General features: G+C 37.2%; 1 protein-coding gene across 1 annotated transcript in view; it reads left to right on the forward strand.

Moving 5' to 3' along the window:
* Positions 1-22,196, forward strand: part of DMD (dystrophin) — a 1,795,368-nt gene that overhangs the window by 236,125 nt on the left and 1,537,047 nt on the right. Inside the window, exons 9-10 of the mRNA XM_068961890.1 lie at positions 7,184-7,285; positions 7,413-7,520. Coding sequence (XP_068817991.1) covers positions 7,184-7,285; positions 7,413-7,520 — 210 coding nt within the window. The remainder of the gene's footprint in view (positions 1-7,183; positions 7,286-7,412; positions 7,521-22,196) is intronic.

The following is a 22,196-nucleotide window of genomic DNA, read 5'->3' on the forward strand; positions in this document are numbered from 1 at the left end:
TGCGGAGCTAAAATATAAAAAATGTTTTTTAAATCAAATTGTAACAGCAGGCTGCAAATCCTTGTCAGGTAGGTTAGATGAAATGTTTAGTTAAATCTCATCAAACTCCTGGTAAAATTAAATATGAAAAGACTCAAAAAAGATTCAGCATAGTCCTGGTATCCCTGTACGTTCCACTGTGTTCTTTAGCACAAATCACAAGGTGTATATTTTTTATGTTGAATGCTCTATCAAGTGAGTGGCATCGTGAAAGAGCATGGGCCTGTAGCCAGATGAATTGAAGGTCAAATCCTATATACTCAATCCTTTGACCTTTCTGCCCTTAGATAAGTTACTTAACCTGTCTGAGTGTCAGTTTCCTCATCTATAAACTACACCATTAAAAGTGACAGGAGTTCCTTGAGTTTGGTTAGGAGTTATTACAGGATCCTTTAAACAGAAGTAAGAATGATATTTTCAGAGAAACCTCCAATAAGTGTTTCCTAATACATCAAAATAAGTTTTTTCACCCTGAACTGTATGTTAGACAGTGAAGCTTTAAGACATGCCATTTTATAATATATGCTTCAGTTAACAGTTTCTTTTAAAAAAACTGTAAAATTGAGAAGAGAATCATAGACTTGCCTAAACAGTAGTCAGTAATACTCTGGCCATTTCTAACCTAATAATAGGTGCTTTCGTTCATTTGATATTGTTTCCATTTCGCCATCAGTAAGATATAAGATGGAGTTGCTAATTGTTTTTAACTGTATAGGTGTTTACAAATTAAGAAACAAAACTCAAGAAATAAATAAATTATTTTTCAGAAGACTCATTACACATAAAATTCATTTAGCAGAGGAGTATATCCCAGGGTTTGAAACTAGGATAAAAGGAGATGAGTTGCTTGCTGCCTCCCTCTCTTACAAATCTCAGTTGCTGCTGCATTGTGTGGTCCATGGCACGTAATTGTTTCTTCCTTAGTGGACATACTTTTGCGGACACTTTATCTCTTAATGCCAATCTTGCTGGGCACAGTTTAGCTTTCACTTTCTTACACTGTCTTCAATAAATTCAAGGGTCAAGGTACTTAAGTTTTACCTCTCAGACTTGTCAAATTTCTTATACTTGCTTTTATCCAAATGTTCTTTTGATAGCCATTTTTCACTTTTGCTTTGAAAAGCCAACTCAACCAAACAAAGGAATTCAGATGAGAAATGTCCTTGGCATGTATAACAATATGAGATGTGAATTAAATGGGAGGGGAAAATCCTCCCCATTGTGGATCTGAGCCTAGAGGATAATGGAGCTGTGATTTAGCCCACGAAAATGTGTTAGAGTAAGTGAACTGACCTTTTGCTGTTCTTACTGCTGAGACAAAATGAGGACATAAATACAAATTAATTTCTTCTTATCACTTTGTGAGACATTATAATTCATTTCTCATTTATGTGCCTAATGTTTACCTAGCTTACAAACATATGCATTATTCCTAAAAGCTCAGGGGATTCATATACTTAAATGGCAACTCAAAGACTGATTTTTTTTTTCTTAAGAGAGATTTCTAACCCTAATATAGTAATTAAAAAAAATTAGCTTCCTGTCAGTTCCATTTGATCCAATCTCTTGCACTTGTCTAACAATGAAGTTGCACCCATTCAGGCAGTGATAGGAACCAGCATCTCTGAGTGCTTATAAAAGCTGGCTGATAATCCAAAAATTGCTTAGCTCCGTCCTTTGTAATTCAAATTAGGGCCAGCATTTCTAAGCAATAAATAGATAAATCCATAAATTCAAGCACTATGTATGTTTTCTTATATCTGTGAATATGGTATTGCAAAAATCTATCTGTGGGAGAAATATCAATAACCTCAGATATGCAGATGACACCATCCTTATGGCATAAAGCAGAGAAGAACTAAAGAGTCTCTTGATGAAAGTGAAAGAGGAGAGTGAAAAAGATGGCTTAAAATTCAACATTCAGAAAACTAAGATCATGGCATCTAGTCCCATCACTTCATGGCAAGTAGATGGGGAAACAGTGGAAACAGTGACAGACTTCATTTTTTTTGGCTCCAAAATCAATGATGATTGCAGCCATGAAATTAAAAGACACTTGCTCCTTGAATGACAAGCTATGACCAACCTAGACAGCATATTAAAAAGCAGACATTACTTTGCCAACAAATGTCCCATCTAGTCAAAGCTATGGTTTTCCCAGTAGTCATGTATGGATGTGAGAGTTGGACTATAAAGAAAGCTAAGTACCAAAGAATTGGTGCTTTTGAACTGTAGTGTTGGAGAAGCCTCTTGAGAGTCCTTTGGACTGCAAGGAGACCCAACCAGTCCATCCTAAAGGAAGTCAGTCCTGAATATTCATTGAAAGGACTGATGCTGAAGCTGAAGCTTCAATAGTTTGGCCACCTGATGTGAAGAACTGACTTGTTTGAAAAGACCCTGATGCTGGGAAAGATTGAAGGCGGGAGGAGAAGGGGACAGTAGACGATGAGATGGTTGGATGGCATCACCGACTCGATGTACATGCGTTTGAGTAAGCTCCTGGAGTTGGTGATGGACAGGGAAGTCTGACGTGCTGCAGTCCATGAGGTCACAGAAGTCAGACACAACTGAGTGACTGAACTGAACTGAGCTGAACCTGTGAGCACATGTATCATGTACCATGATTTCTAATTCACTTAACTAATCACTGAGATCAGTAAAAACACTGTGCCTGCTTTGTAACAGAAGTGACTTGGATTCAGTTCACTGAGACTGTTCTGCGAGTAATATTTAAGCAGTAGAATGTGTTGCTGAAGGATGTGTATGCTCTCGTGTTGGAAATTTTTTAAAAAAGAATATACTGCAGTTCTAAACATCTACTTGTAAAGGTGTAATAAGTACTTTTTTAGAATGAGTAAAATAGTTCACCCTTGGTGGTTCTTAGAAGGCTTCATAGCAACACTACAATCAAGCAAAATATAAATAACCACCAACACTTATATAACTTAGTTCAAATTAAAACTGTTTTTCAATACATAATCTTGTTTAATACTTGAAGCAGTTCTTTAAGTTGTTGGTATGATTATTTTCTTTGAGAGACATGATTTAGCCATAAATTTGTTGAAAAAGTCACTTGATTTTATTGAGTAGGGGAAGATAAATAATTGCTCCTAGTATTACAAGAAATTATGGATTTAAAATATTTCCATAGTTTGAAAGAGAGTCAGTGGTAAGGAATCTGCCTGCCAATGCAGGAAACATGCGTGTGATCCCTGGGCGGGCCAGGAAGATCTGCTGGAGAAGGAAATAGCAACCCACTCCACTATCTTGCCTGGGAAATCACATGGACATAGGAGCCAAGTGGGCTACGATCAGTAGGATTGCAACAGAATCTGATGTGATTTAGCAACTAAACAACAACATGCGTTGGTAATCCAAGCAGTTGATTGACTTAAGACTTGAATCCAAGTGTTTTGACTCTAGATAATTTTATACTCTCAATATAACACATAAAATCACAAAATGATAGCATGTTTGTATTTGAGAAGTTGTCCCAATGTGTTATTAAAATTCTGCTCTATTTGAACAAGTTAAATTCATTTTACACTAGTAACTGAAATATGTTCTCTAAAATGCCCTGACTCTAATGTGTGCATCTTTACTTGTAACGATTTTAATTTTGTGAGACATTTTGCCATGGAATCAGCCTCTCTTAAATCTATCCTATGTAGTTTGTTAGATATGCCATGACAAAATGCCAGAGATCGGATTTCCTAAGCAACAGAAATGTGTTTTCTCACAGATCTGGAGTCTAGAAGTCCAAGGTATTGGCAGGTTTGATTCCTTCTGAGGCCTCTCTCCTCGCCTTGCAAATGACAGCCTTCTTGCTATGTCCACCCAATGGCCTCTCCTCTGTGCCCATACATCCCTAGTGTCTTTCTAAAGACACTATTTTATTTCCTCTTTTTATAAGGACGCTAGTCAGACTGAACTAGAATCCACACTAACATACTCATTTTAATTTAACATGTACACCCGTGGTGGATTCATGTCAATGTATGGCAAAACCAATACAGTATTGTAAAGTAAAATAAAGTAAAAATAAAAATTAAAAAAAAAATAAATAAAACCCCCATTTAAAGGCCCTGCCTGTCAAGGTCCTATTTTCTAATACAGTCACATTCTGGGGTAGAGGTCAGTAGGGCTTTAACTTATGAATTTTAGGCAAACACAATTCAGTCCATAACATCTTTATTCTGTTCATTTTTGGCACATAGTGTATGCTCAACAATATGTTATTTAAATAAATTAATGATTGGTGAATGAATGAATCAGAGCTTATACTTAACTATAAATTAAATATTGACTGAATATTTAACCTCAGTGGAATTATAAAAGTTATCTATTATGATTATTTGAATACAAAGGAAACTTTTAATGATAATCTTTTTATCTTTTTTTAACTGAAGTATAGTTGATGTATAATATTATATGTTATAGGTGTACAACATAGTGATTCACAATTTTTAAAGATTATACTCCATTTGTAGTTACTATAAAATACTGGTTATATTCCTCGTGTTGTACAATATATCCTTTTAGCTTATTTTAGACCTAATAGTTTGTTGCTACCCCTATATTGCCTTTCCCCTCTCCCTACTGGTAACCCCTAATTTATTCTCTGTATCTGTGAATTTACTTCTTTTTGGTTATATTTACTAGTTTTCTTTTTTTCTTTTTAAGAGTCCACATATAAGTGATATCATACGTATTTTTCTTTCTCTTTCTGGCTTATTTCATTTAACATAATGCCTTCCAAGCCCATCTATGTTGTTGCAAATGGCAAAATTTCATTATCTATTCGTCTGTTGATAGAAATAATATTCTTAAAATAGTTGTTTTAACTAGGTTGTTTTGACTAGGTTGACTGTATAAAAAATATTTACTATTGTTTTTTAATAATGAAAAAATCTATAGTATAAAGTGTATCACAGTATATTTTGCAATTTCTGTAAATTTAATCTTCAGCAATTTAGTATAGAGGTCTTTATGTGAATTTGTTTTATACAATGTGCTACTAAAATCAATAAATTATAAAAGCTCTATCTATGAGATTGCAAACCTAAGATACTACTTTGCTAGACTCTAGCTTTGTGTGTCTGGTAGCACTGGAGAGAAGATAGTATATCTATTTAGACGTCTTAGTTCATTTTCTTTCATTTATGAAGGTGGTGCTACAGTTTGATTTTCTCTTTTAGCCCTTGACACCCATCTCCACTGGGGTTGGAGCCCTGTAATAAATGTCCCACGATTTGACCTTTTATATATGCATCGTAAAATCAGGCAGATGGTGTAGTTTATGGCTAACGGGCAAGAATTTCTCCATTTGAAGCTTTTTTTTTTTTTCCCCACAACTAATCCATTACCAGATATGCTACATGCCATTTTATCTGATGTGTCCTTACAAGGTAACGAGGAAGTTTACTAAAATAACTTCTAATATGTTTTTGAGAAAAAAATCCCAAAGTTTAATTGTAATAATTAAATAGCTAACATTGAATACATTGAGTTATGTTAGCACATTTCCTGGGTATCTTGCATCTCTGTTTCAGTGTTAAGGCTTCTGTCATAAACTAATGTAAATCAAAAGTGGTCAAGTAGAGAATGAAACTATAAAAAATGCAAAATCACTTATGTTATGCTCGAAAGCAATAACATTTTTATTTGACATCTCTGCAGAAAAACTGAAAACTCACCTGTGACTGAGCTGCATCTGAGTTCATAATCATTTTAATATTGTAGAAAAACATTTACTGCTTACTTCTTACCCCTGTGTATGAGACTTCCTTTTCTAAAAGGTGGTAGATTAAATACAATAAAAAAAGATTAGGTCTCTGAGTTATTTAGGAATAGATGGGTTTTGCCATGATGCTAATTACATATATATTGTTTGAATCATATGTCAAAGTTTTCTAGTTGGACCAATCCAAATGTGTAGTATCAAGTAATGTAGAAATTATGATCAAGTTTATCTTAGATACTGAGTATATTTGTAAAAAAATATGAGTAACAAACATTTTTTCTAGTTCTTACTCTATACAAAATAAGACATACCATATTTTGAGATTATTCTAGCTCTAGAGGTCTAATATCTATGGGTAAATAATTTTATTATTTATAAGGAAGTCAAAAAAGTTGAAATTTTAGACTCTGAAGTGCATCCTCATAGTGTTGAAATAAATGATACATTTCTTAAAACAGTACAAATATCATAACACACTTTTTCACCTAAAAAAATATTAGTGCTTATTTTATATTACATACTAAAATAGCATGTGCATATAGATATTGTTCTTGTTGTTTAGTCACTAAGTTGTGTCCAGCTCCTTTGTGACCCCATGGACTGTAGCCCACCAAGCTCCTCGGACCATGGGAGTTCCCAGGCAAGAACACTGGAGTGGGTTGCCATTTCCTTCCCCAGGGGATCTTCCCCATCCAGGGACTGAATCTGCATCTCCTGCATTAGCAGGTGGATTCTTTACCACTGAGCCACTAGTATTAGTGACAGGCTAAAGACAGGGCAACTCTTACTCAGAAAACTATTACTCTACTGAGTTTTCTCAATAGAACAGTTTAGAGAAATAGTGACTTTAAATATTTGTAATAATAATCCAGTTAACTTTAAAAATTCACATGTGGATATGATGTTAAGTCAGTACTAATATTCTTCTACAATCAAGATATTAAGCAATTCTAATTATATAAGATTGCTTCAGATGAGAGTCTTTTGACATCCTATTTTTTAGCCAGACTATTATTCTTTTGACATATACCTTCAGACCTAAGAAAGATATACATTTTCCATATTATCAATGACAAATCCTATTTCATTCTACATTTATATTTTTCCTGTTTATATTTGCTGTGTAGATATTTCAAATAGTGGTGTGATATCTGCCTTATACTTCTTGTAAGTATCTCTACTTTTCTCTATAAGGTGCAAGAGTGAAGTAATCTAATGACAAATGAAAGGCATGTGCTTATATAATTATAAGCAGAAGCTGAAAGGTGCTCTTTACAACTCCTAGTATATATAAGATACTCAAAGTTAGATACTTTTAAAAATCATTCATACCATTTTTTAATAAAATTCAGTTAACAGGTAAGCATTTGCTGATGTTGTGGTGGGTTTTCTCTTCCCCAGGTACTGGGAGATCGGTGGGCAAACATCTGTAGGTGGACTGAAGATCGCTGGGTTCTTTTACAGGATGTTCTTCTCAAATGGCAACGTTTTACTGAAGAGCAGGTGAGTTGCATGGGGGATAGTGTATCAGTGAAAGAGAAGGAGAGATGTTAAATGGGTACATAAAAATATATGATGTACTTTAATAATTATTCTTCTTTCTCTTTTGAAATTATTTTATTTCTTTCAGTGCCTTTTTAGTACATGGCTTTCAGATAAAGAAGATGCAGTGAACAAGATTCCCACAACTGGCTTTAAGGATCAAAGTGAAATGTTATCAAGTCTTCAAAAACTGGCCGTATGTATTCTTTAGCTATTGATACTATTTTTTTTTTTTTAAAGTAGTCTCTACTAACATCCTTATTTGGTCTTTCTAATGTTTAAATCTTAAACATAATATTCATTTTTCTTTCTTATATCAGTCTCTTTACTTATATTGTTACTTGTCTTAATTAAAATAGGAAAAGATGATTGTGGGAAAGATTGAAGGCAGAAGTAGAAGGGAGCAATAGGGGATGCCGTGGGTGGATGGCATCATTGACTCAATGGCCATGAATTTGTGCAAACTCCGGGAGATAGAGAAAGACAGGGAAGCCTGGCATGCTGCAGTCCATGGGGTTGCAAAGAGTCAGACACAACTGAACAACAACAAATAGTATTGCTCTCCTCACACAGTAGAAAGAGAAACTCTAGTGTCTCTGCCTTTTCTTACAAGGTCATGAATCCCATCATAGGGGCTTCACTGTCATCAGTTCAGTTCAATCATTCAGTCATGTCCGACTCTTTGTGACCCCATGAACTGCAGCATGCCAGGCCTCCCTGTCCATCACCAACTCCCAGAGTCTACCCAAACCCATGTCCATTGTGTCAGTGATGCCATCCAACCATCTCATCCTCCATCGTCCCCTTCTCCTGCTTCCCTCAATCTTTCCTAGCATCAGGGTCTTTTCAAATGAGTCAGCTCTTCACATGTCATAAATAATTCACTGTCATAAACTCATCGAAACCTAATTACCTCCCGATAGCCCAATGTCTTAATACCATGATATTGGAGGCTATAGAATTTCAATATATATATATATATATATTTTTGGGACACAATCATTTAGATCATATCATTACACCCCTGGACTCTCAAAATGTGTGTCTTTCTCACATGCAAAATATATTTATTCCATCTGAACAGACCCAAAATAACTTATATAGTCCCAATATCAACTCTTCAGCATATATTGTAAAGTTCAAAGTCTCATCATTTAAATCAAATAAGACTCAAGGTCTGAGGCCGAGCTCTCCAACTATGAACCTGTGAAACAAGACTAGTTATATACTTCCAAAATAGTGGTGTGACAGGTATAGGATAGGTATTTCCATTTGAAAAGGGGAAAATAGCAAAGGAGGAAGGGGTGACAGGCCACACGTAAGTCTAAAACAGAGCAAGAACAATTCTGTACGTTCCTAATGCTTGAGAATATTCCTCTTTGGACTGATTCTCTGCACTCCAGGGCCGCCAAAGTGGCACCATCACCCCCAGAATTCCACAATATGGCCTTGCCTCTTCAGCATCACAGTGCACTGCCCACCCACATGGCTCTCTGCTGCAGTCCCACTCACAGGACTCCCTGTCGTGGTTGTTCCTGAGGCACTTTGTGGTGGCATCGTGCATGCCTGCCCCCCCAAACCTGAGAGGTGGCCTCACCCTTTGAAACCCAGGAGGAACTGGCTCTGCCATTTGGGCCTACAGTAAGGGTGGCGGCCCTGATGTCTTTGTATCACCTATATCATTCTTCTCTTTTCTTGATGGGAAGAATGCATGTGTTCACAGCCTTCCTTCAATCCATCCAGTTTTCTTTGTTTCCATTAGTCCCAGCTGGCAGTTTCTACTAGTATATTACAGTATCCATGGCTTCATATTCATGTATCCATAATGTATACATCTGTACCCCGGCTTCTGATCAGAGAGCTGATTAGGTCTCTAGTTCACATCCACACTAATATCCTCATCAAATAGTAGATCAGCCACACCCATTAGTGTTCACATCTAAACATCCTTTCTCATTTTTTTTTCCAATGTGGATATAGACTGAGAATTTTCCAAATCCGTAAGTTCCGGTTCATTTTTGTTAAACAGTGCCTTCTTCAACTGATTTTTCTCTTCTTGCGTTTTTACCTTAAGCATTCAGATGAAACCATGATGTTCCTTTCACACTTTGCTTAAATATTTCCCAAAGACATCAGATTTCTTAGCTAAATATCCCATTTCATCATGCACAAGTTCTACCTTCTACAAAATACTAGAACATCAACACAACTCAGTCAAGTTCATTGCCACTTTATAACAAGGATTGTCTTCTCTCCCTTGGCCGATATGTTCCTTACTTTGTCTGAGACCCCAACAGAATGGCCTTTACCATCCATATTTACACCAACATGCTATTCATGATTATTTATGTATTCTCTAAAAAGATGGAAACTTTCTTTCCAGCTCTCCTTTTATCTCCCTGAGTCCTCACCAGAGGACTTTTTTCTCCCTGAGTCCTCACCAGAGTTGCCCTTCATGGCAATCTTGACTTTCTCGAGCATGTACCTCAAAACTCTTTCACCCTCTACCCATGACCCAGTTCAAAGCTGTTTCTGCATTTTTAGGTATTTGTTACAAGAGACACCAGTTCTTGTTCCCAATTCCTATCTTAGTCTGCTTGTGCTGCTGTAATAAAATCCCACAGATTGGTGACTTTAACAGTAGATATTTATTTCTTATAGTTCTAGAAACAGGGCAGCACAATATCAAGGTGCTGGAAGATTTGGTTGTTGGTGAGGGCCCTCTTCCTGGTGAGACAGAGGAAGCTCTGGTATCCCTTCTTTTTTGTATGAGGGCACTAATCACAGGAGACATAAAAGGCTCAGGATCAATCCCTGGGTTGGGAAGATCCCTTGGAAGAGAGCCTGGCAACCCACTCTGGCCTTCCTGCCTGGAGAATCCCATGGACATAGAAGCCTGGTGGACCACAGTCTAGCGTCACAAAGAGTCAGACACAACTAAAGCGATTTAGCACACAAGGAGAATCCTACCATGGGGGCCCTACTGTCACGACCTCATCTAAGCATCATTACCTCCCCAAAGCTCCACCTCCTAATATGATAACATTGGAAGGTTAGGCCTTCAAAATATGAATTTTGGAAGGACATAAATATTGATTTTATAATATGTAGGTAAAGTTTGAACTTTGTGTTTTGAAACAGGATTGTACTCTTTGAAAAAGTATAACATACCTGGAATAAGATTATAGTAAAAATTTTAAATATAGCACTGAAAAGTACCTGTGAATGTTCTGTAAAATTATAAATAGTATAGTTGTAGAATAAACTTAAGTTTCATAAATCTAATATGTATAAAATAAACTTAATTAGATTCTCTGAGAAATACAAGAGTAGCACAAGAAATAATTATCCTCACATAGAAGGGGCTTATATCATGTTTTGGAAAATAAGAAAAACATTAAAGCAAACAAAATGGCATTGATTATAGCACCCATATGTTTTTTTTTTTAATTTAATTGGAAGCTAATTACTTTACAATATTGTGGTTTTTGCCATACATTCACATGAATCAGCCATGGGTGGACATGTGTTCCCCATCCTGAACCCCCCTCCTACCTCACTCCCCATCCCATCCCTCAGGGTCATCACGGTTCACCAGCCCTGAGCACCCTCTCTCATGCATCGAACCTGAACTGGCAATCTGTTTCACATATTGTAATATACATGTTTCGATGCTATTCTCTCAAGTCATCCCACCCTCGCCTTCTCCTACAGAGTCCAAAAGTCTGTTCTTTACATCTGTGTCTCTCGCTGTTTCACATATAGGGTCATTGTTACCATCTTTCTAAATTCTATATATATGTGTTAATATACTGTATTGGTGTTTTTCTTTTTGACTTACTTTGCTTTGTATAATAGGCTCCAGTTTCATCCACCTTATTAGAACTGATTCAAATGCATTATTTTTAATAGCTGAGTAATATTCCATTGTGTATATGTACCACAGCTTTCTTATCCATTTGTCTGCTGATGGACATCTAGGTTGCTTCCATGTCCTGGCTGTTACAAACACTGCTGCGATGAACATTAGGGTACACGTGTCTCTTTCAATTCTGGTTTCCTTGGTGTGTATGCCCAGCAATGGGATTTCTGGGTCTTAGGGCAGTTCTATTTCCAGTTTTTTAAGGAATCTCCACACTGTTCTCCATAGTGGCTGTACTAGTTTTCATTCCCACTGACAGTGTAAGAGGGTTCCCTTTTTTCCGCACCCTCTCCAGCATTTATTGTTTGTAGACTTTTGGATAGCAGCTATTCTGACCGGTGTGAGATGGTACCTCATTGTGGTTTTGATTTGCATTTCTCTGATAATGAGTGATGTTGAGTATCTTTTCATGTGTTAGCCATTTGTATGTCTTCTTTGGAGAAATGTCTATTTAGTTCTTTGGCCCATTTTTTGATTGGGTCACTTATTTTTTCTGGAATTGAGCTGCAGGAGTTGCTTGCATATTTTTGAGATTAATTCTTTGTCATTTGCTTCATTTGCTATTATTTTCTCCCATCCTGAAGGCTGACTTTTCACCTTGCTTATAGTTGCCTTCATTGTGCAAACGCTTTTAAGTTTAATTAGGTCCCATTTGTTTATTTTTGCTTTTATTTCCATTACTCTGGGAGGTAGGTCATAGAGGATCCTGCTGTGATTTATGTCAGAGAGTGTTTTGCCTATATTTTCCTCTAGGAGTTTCATAATTTCTGGTCTTACATTTAGATCTTTAAACCATTTTAAACTTATTTTTGTGTATGATATTAGAAAGTGTTCTAGTTTCCTTCTTTTACAGGTGGTTAACCAGTTTTCTCAGCACCACTTGTTAAAGAGATTGTCTTTTCTCCATTGTATATTCTTGCCTCCTTTGTCAAAGATAAGGTGTCCATAGGTGCATGGATTTATCTCTTGGCTTTCTATTTTGTTCCATTGATCTATGTTTCTAACTTTGTGCCAGTACGATACTGTCTTGATGACTGTGGCTTTGTAGTAGAGCCTGAAGTCAGGCAAGTTGATTCCTCCAGTTCCATTCTTCTTTCTCAAGATTGCTTTGGCTATTCGAGGTTTTTTGTATTTCCATACAAATTGTGAAATTGTTTGTTCTAGCTCTGTGAAAAATACCATTGATAGCTTGATAGGGATTGCACTGAATCTATAGATTGCTTTGGGTAGTATACTCATTTTCACTATATTGATTTTTCTGATCCATGAACATGGTATATTTCTCCATCTATTAGTGTCCTCTTTGATTTCTTTCACCAGTATTTTATAGTTTTCTATAAATAGGTCTTTTGTTTCTTTAGGTAGATATATTCCTGAGTATTTTATTCTTTTCGTTGCAATGGTGAATGGAATTGTTTCCTTAATTTCTCTTTCTGTTTTCTCATAGTTAGTGTATAGGAATGCAAGGGATTTCTGTGTGTTGGTTTTATATCCTGAAATTTTACTACATTCATTGATTAGTTCTAGTAATTTTCTGGAGGAGTCTTTAGGGTTTTCTATGTAGAGGATCATGTCATCTGCAAACAGTGATAGTTTTACTTCTTCTTTTCCAGTTTGGATTCCTTTTATTTCTTTTTCTGCTCTGATTGCTGTGGCCAAAACTTCCAAAACTATGTTGAATAGTAGTAGTGAGAGTGGGCACCCTTGTCTGTTCCTTACTTTAGGGGAAATGCTTTCAATTTTTCACCTTTGGAGATAATGTTTCCTGTTGGTTTATCATATATAGCTTTTATTATGTTGAGATACGTTCCTTCTATGCCTGCTTTCTGGAGGCTTTTTATTATAAATGGATGTTGAATTTTGTCACAGGCTTTCTCTGCATTTATTGAGATAATCATATGGTTTATATCTTTCAATTTGTTAATGTGGTGTACCACATTGACTGATTTGCGAATAGTGAAGAATCTTTGTTTTATGGGATAAAGCCCACTTGGTCATGATGTATGATCTTTTTAATATGTTGTTGGATTCTGTTTGCTAGAGTTGTGTTAAGGATTTTGCACTATGTTCACCGGTGATATTGGCCTGTAGTTTTTTTGTGTGGCATCTTTGTCTGGTTTTGTTATTAGGGTGATGTTGGCCTCATAGGATGAGTCTGGCAGTTTACCTTCCTCTACAATTTTCTGGAAGAGTTTGAGTAGGATAGGTGTTAGCTCTTCTCTCAATTTTTGGTAGAATTCAGCTGTGAAGCCATCTGATCCTGGGCTTCTGTTTGCTGTAAGATTTCTGATTACAGTTTTGATTTCTTTGCTTGTGATGTGTCTCTTAAGATTTTCTATTTTTTCCTGGTTCAGTTTTGGAAAGTTATACTTTTCTAAGAATTTGTCCATTTTTTCCAAGTTGTCCATTTTATTGGCATATAGTTGCTGATAGTAGTCTCTTATGATCCTTTGTATTTCTGTGTTGTCTGTTGTAATTTCTCCATTTTCATTTCTAATTTTGTTGATTTATTTCTTCTCCCTTTGTTTCTTGATGAGTCCGGCTAATGGTTTGTCTATTTTATTTATCTTCTCAAAGAACCAGCTTTTAGCTTTGTTGATTTTGGCTATAGTCTCCTTTGTTTCTTTTGCATTTATTTCTGCCCTAATTTTTATGATTTCTTTCCTTCTACTAACCCTGGGGTGCTTCATTTCTTCTTTTTCTAGTTGCTTTAGGTGTAGAGTTAGGTTATTTATTTGATTTTTTTTTTCTGTTTCTTGAAGTAGGCTTCTATTGTTATGAACCTTCCCCTACAGTTCAGTTCAGTTCAGTCACTCAGTCATGTCTGACTCTTTGCGACCCCATGAATCACTGCACACCAGGCTTCCCTGTCCATCACCAACTCCCAGAGTTCACTCAGACTCATGTCCATTGAGTCAGTGATGCCATCCAGCCATCTCATCCTCTGTCGTCCCCTTCTCCTCCTGCCCCCAATCCCTCCCAGCATCAGAGTCTTTTCCAATGAGTCAACTATTTGCCTGAGGTAGCCAAAGTATTGGAGTTTCAGCTTTAGCATCATTCCTTCCAAAGAAATCCCAGGGCTGATCTCCTTTAGGGTGGACTGGTTGGATCTCCTTGCAGTCCAAGGGACTCTCAAGAGTCTTCTCCAACACTACAGTTCAGAAGCATCAATTCTTTGGCACTCAGCCTTCTTCACAGTCCAACTCTCACATCCATACATGACCACAGGAAAAAACATAGCCTTGACTACATGGACCTTAGTCGGGGGAATCCCATAGATTTTGGGTTGTTGTGTTTTCATTTTCATTCATTTCTTTGCATATTTAGTTTCTTTTGTGATTTGTTGGCTATTCAGAAGTGTGTTGTTTAGCTTCCATATGTTTGTATTTTTAATAGTTCTTTCCCTGTAGTTGACATCTAATCTTACCGCATTGTGATCAGAAAAGATGCTTGAGATGATTTCAATTTTTTTGAATTTACCAAGTCTAGATTTATGGCCCAGGATGTTATCTATCTTGGAGAAGGTTCTGTGTGCACTTGAGAAAAAGGTGAAATTCATTGTTTTAGATATAGATATCAATTAGGTCTAACTGGTCCATTGTATCATTTAAAGTTTGTATTTCCTTGCTAATTTTCTGTTTAGTTCATCTGTCCATAAGTGTGAGTAGGGTACTAACATCTCTCACTATTATTGTGTTACTGTTAATTTCCTCTTTCATATTTGTTAGCATTTGCCTTACATATTGCTGTGCTCCTATTTGAGTGCATATATATTTATAATTGTTATATCTTCTTCTTGGATTGATACTTTGATCATTATGTAGTGTCCTTCTTTGTCTCTTTTCATGGCCTTTATTTCAAAGTCTATTTTATCTGATATGAGTATTGCTGTTCCTGCTTTCTTTTGGTCTCCATTTGCTTGAAATATCTTTTTCCAGCCCTTCACTTTCAGTCTGTGTGTGTCCCTAGGTTTGAGGTGGGTCTCTTGTAGTCAGCATATATACGGGTCTTGTTTTTGTATCCATTCAGCCAGTCTTTGTCTTTTGGTTGTGGCATTCAACCCATTTACATTTAAGGTAATTATTGAGAAGTATGATCCCATTGCCATTTACTTTGTTGTTTTGGGTTTGCGTTTATACACCTTTTCTGTTTTCCTGTCTAGAGTGATCCTGTAGCATTTGCTGAAGAGCTGGTTTGGTGGTGTTGAATTCTCTGAGGTTTTGCTTGTCTGTAAAGGTTTTGATTTCTCCTTCATATTTGAATGAGATCCTTGCTGTGTACAGTAATCTGGGTTGTAGTTTTTTCTCTTTCATAACTCTAAGTTTGTGCTGCCATTCCCTTATGGCTTGAAGAGTTTCTATTGAAAGGTCAGATGTTATCCTTATGGGAATCCCTTTGTGATTTTTTTGTTGTTTTTTCCTTGCTGCTTTTAATATTTGTTCTTTGTATTTGATCTTCATTATTTTGATTAATATGTGTCTTGGGGTGTTTACCTTGGGTTTATCCTGTTTGGGACTCTCTGGGTTTCTTTGACTTGGGTGGCTATTTCCTTCCCCATTTTAGGGAAGTTTTCAACTATTATCTCCTCAAGTATTTTCTCATGGCCTTTCTTTTTGTCTTCTTCTTCTGGGACTCCTATGATTTGAATGTTGGGGCATTTAATATTGTCCCAGAGGTCTCTGAGGTTGTCCTCATTTCTTTTAATTCTTTTTTCCTCTCTGCTTCATTTATTTCCACCATTCTATCTTCCACCTCACTTATCCTATCTTTTGTCTCAGTTATTCTACTGTTGGTTCCCTCGAGTGCTTTTGATCTTAGTTATTGCATTATTCATTATTGATTGACTCTTTTTTATTTCTTCTAGGTCCTTGTTAAATTTTCTTGCATCTTCTCAATCCTTGTCTCTAGACTGTTTATCTGGAACTCCATTTCATTTTCAAGATTTTGGATCATTTTTACTATCATTTTTCTGAATTCTTTTTCAGGTAGACTCCCTATCTCCTCCTCTTTTGTTTGGTTTGGTGGGCTTTTATCATGTTCCTTTACCTGCTGAATATGTCTCTGCCTTTTCATCTTTTTAGGTTGCTGTGTTTGGGATGGCCTTTCTTTATGCTGGAAGTTTGTGGTTTCTCTTTATTGTGGAGGTTCCTCCCTGTTGGTGGGGTTGGACAAGTGGCTTTTCAAGGCTTCCTGGTTAGGGAATCTTGCCTCAGTGTTCTGGTGGGTGGAGCTGGATCTCTTCTTTCTGGAGTGCAGAGAAGTGCCCAGTAGTGAATTTTGTGGTGTCTATGGGTTTGGTGTGACTTTTGGCTGCCTGTATTTCTGTGCTCACATAATGCAGGCTATGTTCCTGCATTGTTGGAGAATTAGCTTGGTATGTCTTACTCTGAAACTTGTTGGCTCTTGGGTGGAGCTTGGTTTCAGTGTAGGTATGGAGGCTTTTGGATGAGCTCTTGTCGATTAATGTTCCCTGGAGTCAGAAGTTTTGTGGTGTTCTCAAGTTTGGGATTTAAGCCTTCTACCTCTGGCTTTCAGTCTTATTCTTACAGTAGCCTCAAGACTTCTCCATCCTTACAGCACCACTGATAAAACATCTAGGTTAATGGAGAGAAGATTCTCCACAGTGAGGGACACCCAGAAAGATTCACAGAGTTACATGGAGAAGAGAAGAGGGAGGAGGGAGATAGAGGTGACCAGGAGGAGAAGAGGAGGAATCAAAAGAGGTGAGAGCAGTCTAGCCAGTAATCAATTCCCTACTTACTTTCCACAGTCTGGAACACTCAGAGAGGTTCATGGAGTTCCATAGAGAAGAGAAGAGAAGAGAAGAGAAGAGAAGAGAAGAGAAGAGAAGAGAAGAGAAGAGAAGAGGGAGGAAGGAGATAGTGGTGGCCAGGAAGAGAGGAGGGGGAGTAAAAAGGAGAGTGACCAATCTAGCCAGTGATCAGTTCCCTAAAGGTCCTCCACAGCCTGGAACACCCAAAGAGATTCACAGAGTTAAGTAGAGAAGAGAAGGGGGAGGGAGGAGATAGAGGTGACCTGGTGGAGAAAAAGGAGAGTCAAAAGGGGAGAGAGCAATCAAGCCAGTAATCACACTCCTAACTAAAAATGGGTATTGAAGATTGAGTTCTTAAAGGTACAAAATTGATAACAAATACCAAAAAGCAGAGATTAAAAATCTAGAGTAGAGTTTAGACTCTCAAAAATACAATATTAAAAGCACAAAACAAAATTACAAATGTTATAAAAAATATGAAATTTGCTTTAAAAATAGGGTCTTTCTTTTACAAGGTAATAGTAGGTTTTAAAAAGGAAAATTAAAGGAGTAATAAAGAACTTAAAAATTTTTTAAAAATAGAAAATGATAATAGTAAAATATATCTAAGAATTTCTCTGGAGTTGTTGAGGGCAGTGTGGGGTCAGTTCAGTTTCAGATAGTTCCTTGTTCCAGCTTATACTTCTTCTCAAGGTCTATAGGTCCCTTCCAGTGTAGTCAATGCTAACTACAGGGTTTTAGTCTGTTGCACCTGTCACTTCCAAAGTGATTCCCTCTTCTTTATCTTGGCTCTCTCTGTTTGCAAGTCTCTTTTGTGTCTAACTTCTGCCCTGACACAAGGGGGTGAAAGTGGTCATTTATTTAGGCTCACTTGTTCAGTTGTGCTGCAGGGAGGGAGGATCACTGCAAACAAATATCACTGGCATGTGGGGGGAGTGCTCACAGGGTCTGGGCCACACTGGGTTTGCCCCTACTCACGGTGTGTGTGCTTTTCCAGTCTACACTGCTCAGGCTCCAGGTTACTCTGCAGAGTAACTGTCTAAAGCTGGCACTGGGTTGCGGTCACTTCCCAGGTGTAAGCCACTCAGGTTCTTGGGTACTCTACAAAGTCACGGACTCAGCTGGGCCTGCGTTTTGTGCCCTTCCCAGTTCCGAGCAGCTCAGGCAACCAGGTGCTTGGTAAGCACACTCTCCCCAGGTGGGGCAGTGATTATAGCACCCATATGTTTTGAGGGATTAACGAACTTTGGCAATAAGGGGACATCAGGGTTCATTGAGACATTTCAGTTTGAGTTGAACTGTATGGAATTTTTAAAAAAATCTACAAAGTTTCTCTTCAACTGTGAATTTTATTATTTTCCAGTAAGGGAGAGGCCAATTCAGTATTTATTAAGAGCTTGATTTTTCAAGTAAAGTATTGCATAATTAGGATTTCTTTTCTATTTTTGATCAATTCTACTAAATGCTAATGTGATGTTAACTGTGATACAAAACAATGGTCTATTGTAAATAATGTTTCATAACTTTACCTAAATTAATCTATTTCTGTCTGTATTGATATATATTATATATCACAATAATTAAATAATTTATTTGAACTAAACTTAAATATCCTCAGTTAAATTTGTACCATATTACCAAATATTTATTTGTATCATACATTTTTGGCTCCATAGTGACTAACTTTCTATAAGCTTTTAATTTAAAATAGATTCACATATGTATTACTTGTTATTACAAACTAGCTTCTCATTGATATAAATGAATCCTCAGGGAATGTGCTTTTTGAGTGATATCACTACTGAAGACAGATTTCAGAAAAGTAATCTGTCTATCAAACAGTGCAAAAATATCAGTGATACATTTGTAATTTTGTTCTGAAACTAATGGGGAGCCGTTGGGAGCTGAATAACAATCGTATTTGCATTTCCAGAGCACTCTTTGGTAGTAAGACTTTTTATAGTAAGGAGGCCAATTAAAACTGAACTAATTAGCACTCCAGTACTCTTGCCTGGAAAATCCCATGGACTGAGGAGCCTGGTAGGCTGCAGTCCATGTGGTCGCGAAGAGTCGGACAGGACTAAGAGACTTCACTTTCCCTTTTCACTTTCATGCATTGGAGAAGGCAATGGTGACCCACTCCAGAATTCTTGCCTGGAGAATCCCAGGGATGGGGGAGCCTGGTGGGCTGCCGTCTATGGCGTCTCACAGAGTCGGCCACGACTGAAGTGACTTAGCAACAGCAGTAGCAGCAAGTAGCACTGGGCATGAAAACAAGGAGACAGACAAGGTTATTTCAGAAGAGGAAATTGAGGCCCAGAAGAAAACACATGGCATGCATAAAGTCATAGATTAGTAGCAGAGTTAAAGTGAACACCAAGATATCCAGACTCAGGTCCAAGACTTTTAAGCTGTTTCAGAATTCATCACATTCGATACTTTGACAGAAAAATAACTGCAGTTGAAAATTTTTGTTTTGAATAATCATGTGCCTCAATGTTGACATTTTTATATAAAAAGACATTGCTAGCTCCAGGGCCATGAAAATGCTCTCTTAGCGAAGTCTCAATAATTTTCCAATATGATTAAAATTCAAATTATGTCACTTTACTTGTGAACAAAGTGAAAATATGTTTTGTATGTCTTACCGTTTGATAGTTTAAGCCAATTAACAAAACCTGACAGCTGGTCTAGAATTTGAGGTAAAATTCCCCTGCTGACTCAGGCAGTGAGTAAGAATTTAATGTTCATTAAAATATGTCACAATCTGAGACCCAAAACAGGTACCATCTGTCACCAGTTCCTACTACATACCTAGGTATAGATACAGTGTGCTAAATCTCTCTTTTATTTACAATCAAAGTAATTTGTTTTGAAATATTACCACTAATAACCCATGGGATTTTCTCCTACTTTTCATGTGAGGTGAGAGAAGAGGAGTCAAGTATTTGATTTCCTCCTGATACGTTTTTTAATCCAAATCATGTGGGCCTTATTATTGTTCTATCATCCAAATTGAGTTTTTATTTGGCATAAAGAATAAAAAGCAAAGGAAAGAAGAAACTGAGGTGAATTCTAAGACTGGAAGAATCAAGTAGGCTCTCGGTGGAAGACCCAAATTAACAAGAAACAGGCTTCTGTGGAAAAGTACTATTGCTGTGGCATCTGCCAGCAAAGGACAACTCTGGGAAAGTTGATGATCCAAGAGAGTGTGGTGTGCAGGGACTACAGGAATGCCGTGGGCTTAGGTCACTATCAAGTGTCTGCAAGATAAGATGGCAGGGACAGAGTACTTATGGGAGCTTGGCAAATCCCTGTGCACAGTGCTGTTTCACCAGGACTTGCTAATTTGACCTCAGCTTTGGTGATCACCCTCAAAGAAGTCCTCCAGATAGCATCAGTGGTTCTCATGGCGTGGTCCCTAGACTAGCAGCATTACCCAGGAACTCCTTAGAAAGGCAAATCCTTAGGCCCCATCCCAGGCCTACTGATTCATAAACTCTGGAAGCATAGGGCCGAGCAGTCTTCCAGTTCACAAGCCTTCCTGGTGATTCTTATGCTCCCTTAAGATGAGAAACCCCCACAGTGGATCAATCTACAACAGGTGATTAGAAAGAATTAGATTACTCTGTCTTGTTGTTGTTTAGTCGCTTCAGTTGTGTCTGACTCTTTGCGACTCCATGGACTATAGCCCGCCAGGCTCTTCTGGCCATGGAATTCTCCAGACAAGAATATGGGAGTGGGTTGCCATTTCCTTCTCCAGGGGATCTTCCCGATCCAGTGATTGAAGCCATGTCTCCTGCATTGGCAGGCAGATTCTTTACCACTGAGCCACCAGAATACTTCTTACATATAGAAAACTACTCATAAAATAGGTACAGGATTCAGTTTTGCCAGTTTATGAGAAATTATCTTGGCATTGATCTCTCAAGTATCCATCTGATGAGAATAAGTTGATGACTTTGTGGGCTTTTTGCAAGCATACATTCTCTCTTCACTTCAAATCATTTAACCTTGACCATATAGAGCATGTTTATCTTGTCTTCTTGAGCAGCTTATCTATTACTTGCCCATTTCTACTGCTGTCCAATCTGATTTATTGCCTGTTCTTTCCTGTTTACTTTGGAGGTTTGTCCAGGTACCTCGCTTCTATGAAAATAAATTATATTTCTTCTTTCAAATGCCTAGCTGATCTCTGCCTTGTACACATTTTCTAGAGCTTCTTTTTGCCTTCTGAATTTTCTAGAACTTTAGTTCTCTGGCACTGAAAGATCTATAATCAATTCTTAGGATGCAGAAATATGTCCTTTTAATACACTAAAATTGAGTAACAACTAAATTGTAGTTATTTAATATACACAAAATCCAAGCTTAGAATAATTTCTGTCTAAGGATAGATGGGAGAAGGTAATTCATTACAATGATGCATTGTAACTGGCACCACCATGGATTTCCTGTTTTTTTCTTGTTAGTTATGGTGTGAGAGTACTTCAGGAACTTGATGAGATGAAGAAAGACTAGGAGAGAGATTGGTTCAGAGCCAACAGAGGAAACACACTGAGGCAAAACTACTATCCTGCTATCACCATTTGACAAACTAGATCTAGAATTTACCAGATAGAAGCCTTGGCTAGTACAGGGTTTTTGTCATACAGATTTGGGTAAAAATATTACTGATTTGATAATGGCACAATTTATAATAATGCTGTTTTTACTTTACCTGAGTTATTATCCCTAATTATATTATTTAATGGGAAATTTCCCCTTTATCTTTGTAATGTTCACTAAGTGCTTCTTCTTTGGTTGATTGTTAACACAGGAGGCTCCATGTCATTTGCCACTAAATCTCTTTGTGTATCCAACTACTTTTATAGATCATCTAAGAAAACCTCTTTAGGTAACAGGAGACTACTCATAAATTTCCGATGGAAATTGTTTCCTCTTCTTCAAATTCAGCTTGTATATTTTGGTCTATTGCATTCTTTCAGGCTTAGGAAAAATAGTGAAAAGACAATTATTGAGGAGAAACTAAAAATGCATTTCAAAACTTGCTTTTATTCCCTAAAAATGGCTCGCAGTAAGACTGCAATATAAAGAACACCAGGTGAAGCAAATTCTGAGAAAAGGATGAACTAATTGAAGGAGACACCAGAGCCGTCTGCAGTCCAGAGCTATCA

Source organism: Capricornis sumatraensis, chromosome X, assembly GCF_032405125.1.
Source record: "Capricornis sumatraensis isolate serow.1 chromosome X, serow.2, whole genome shotgun sequence".
Taxonomy (NCBI): Eukaryota; Metazoa; Chordata; class Mammalia; order Artiodactyla; family Bovidae; genus Capricornis; species Capricornis sumatraensis.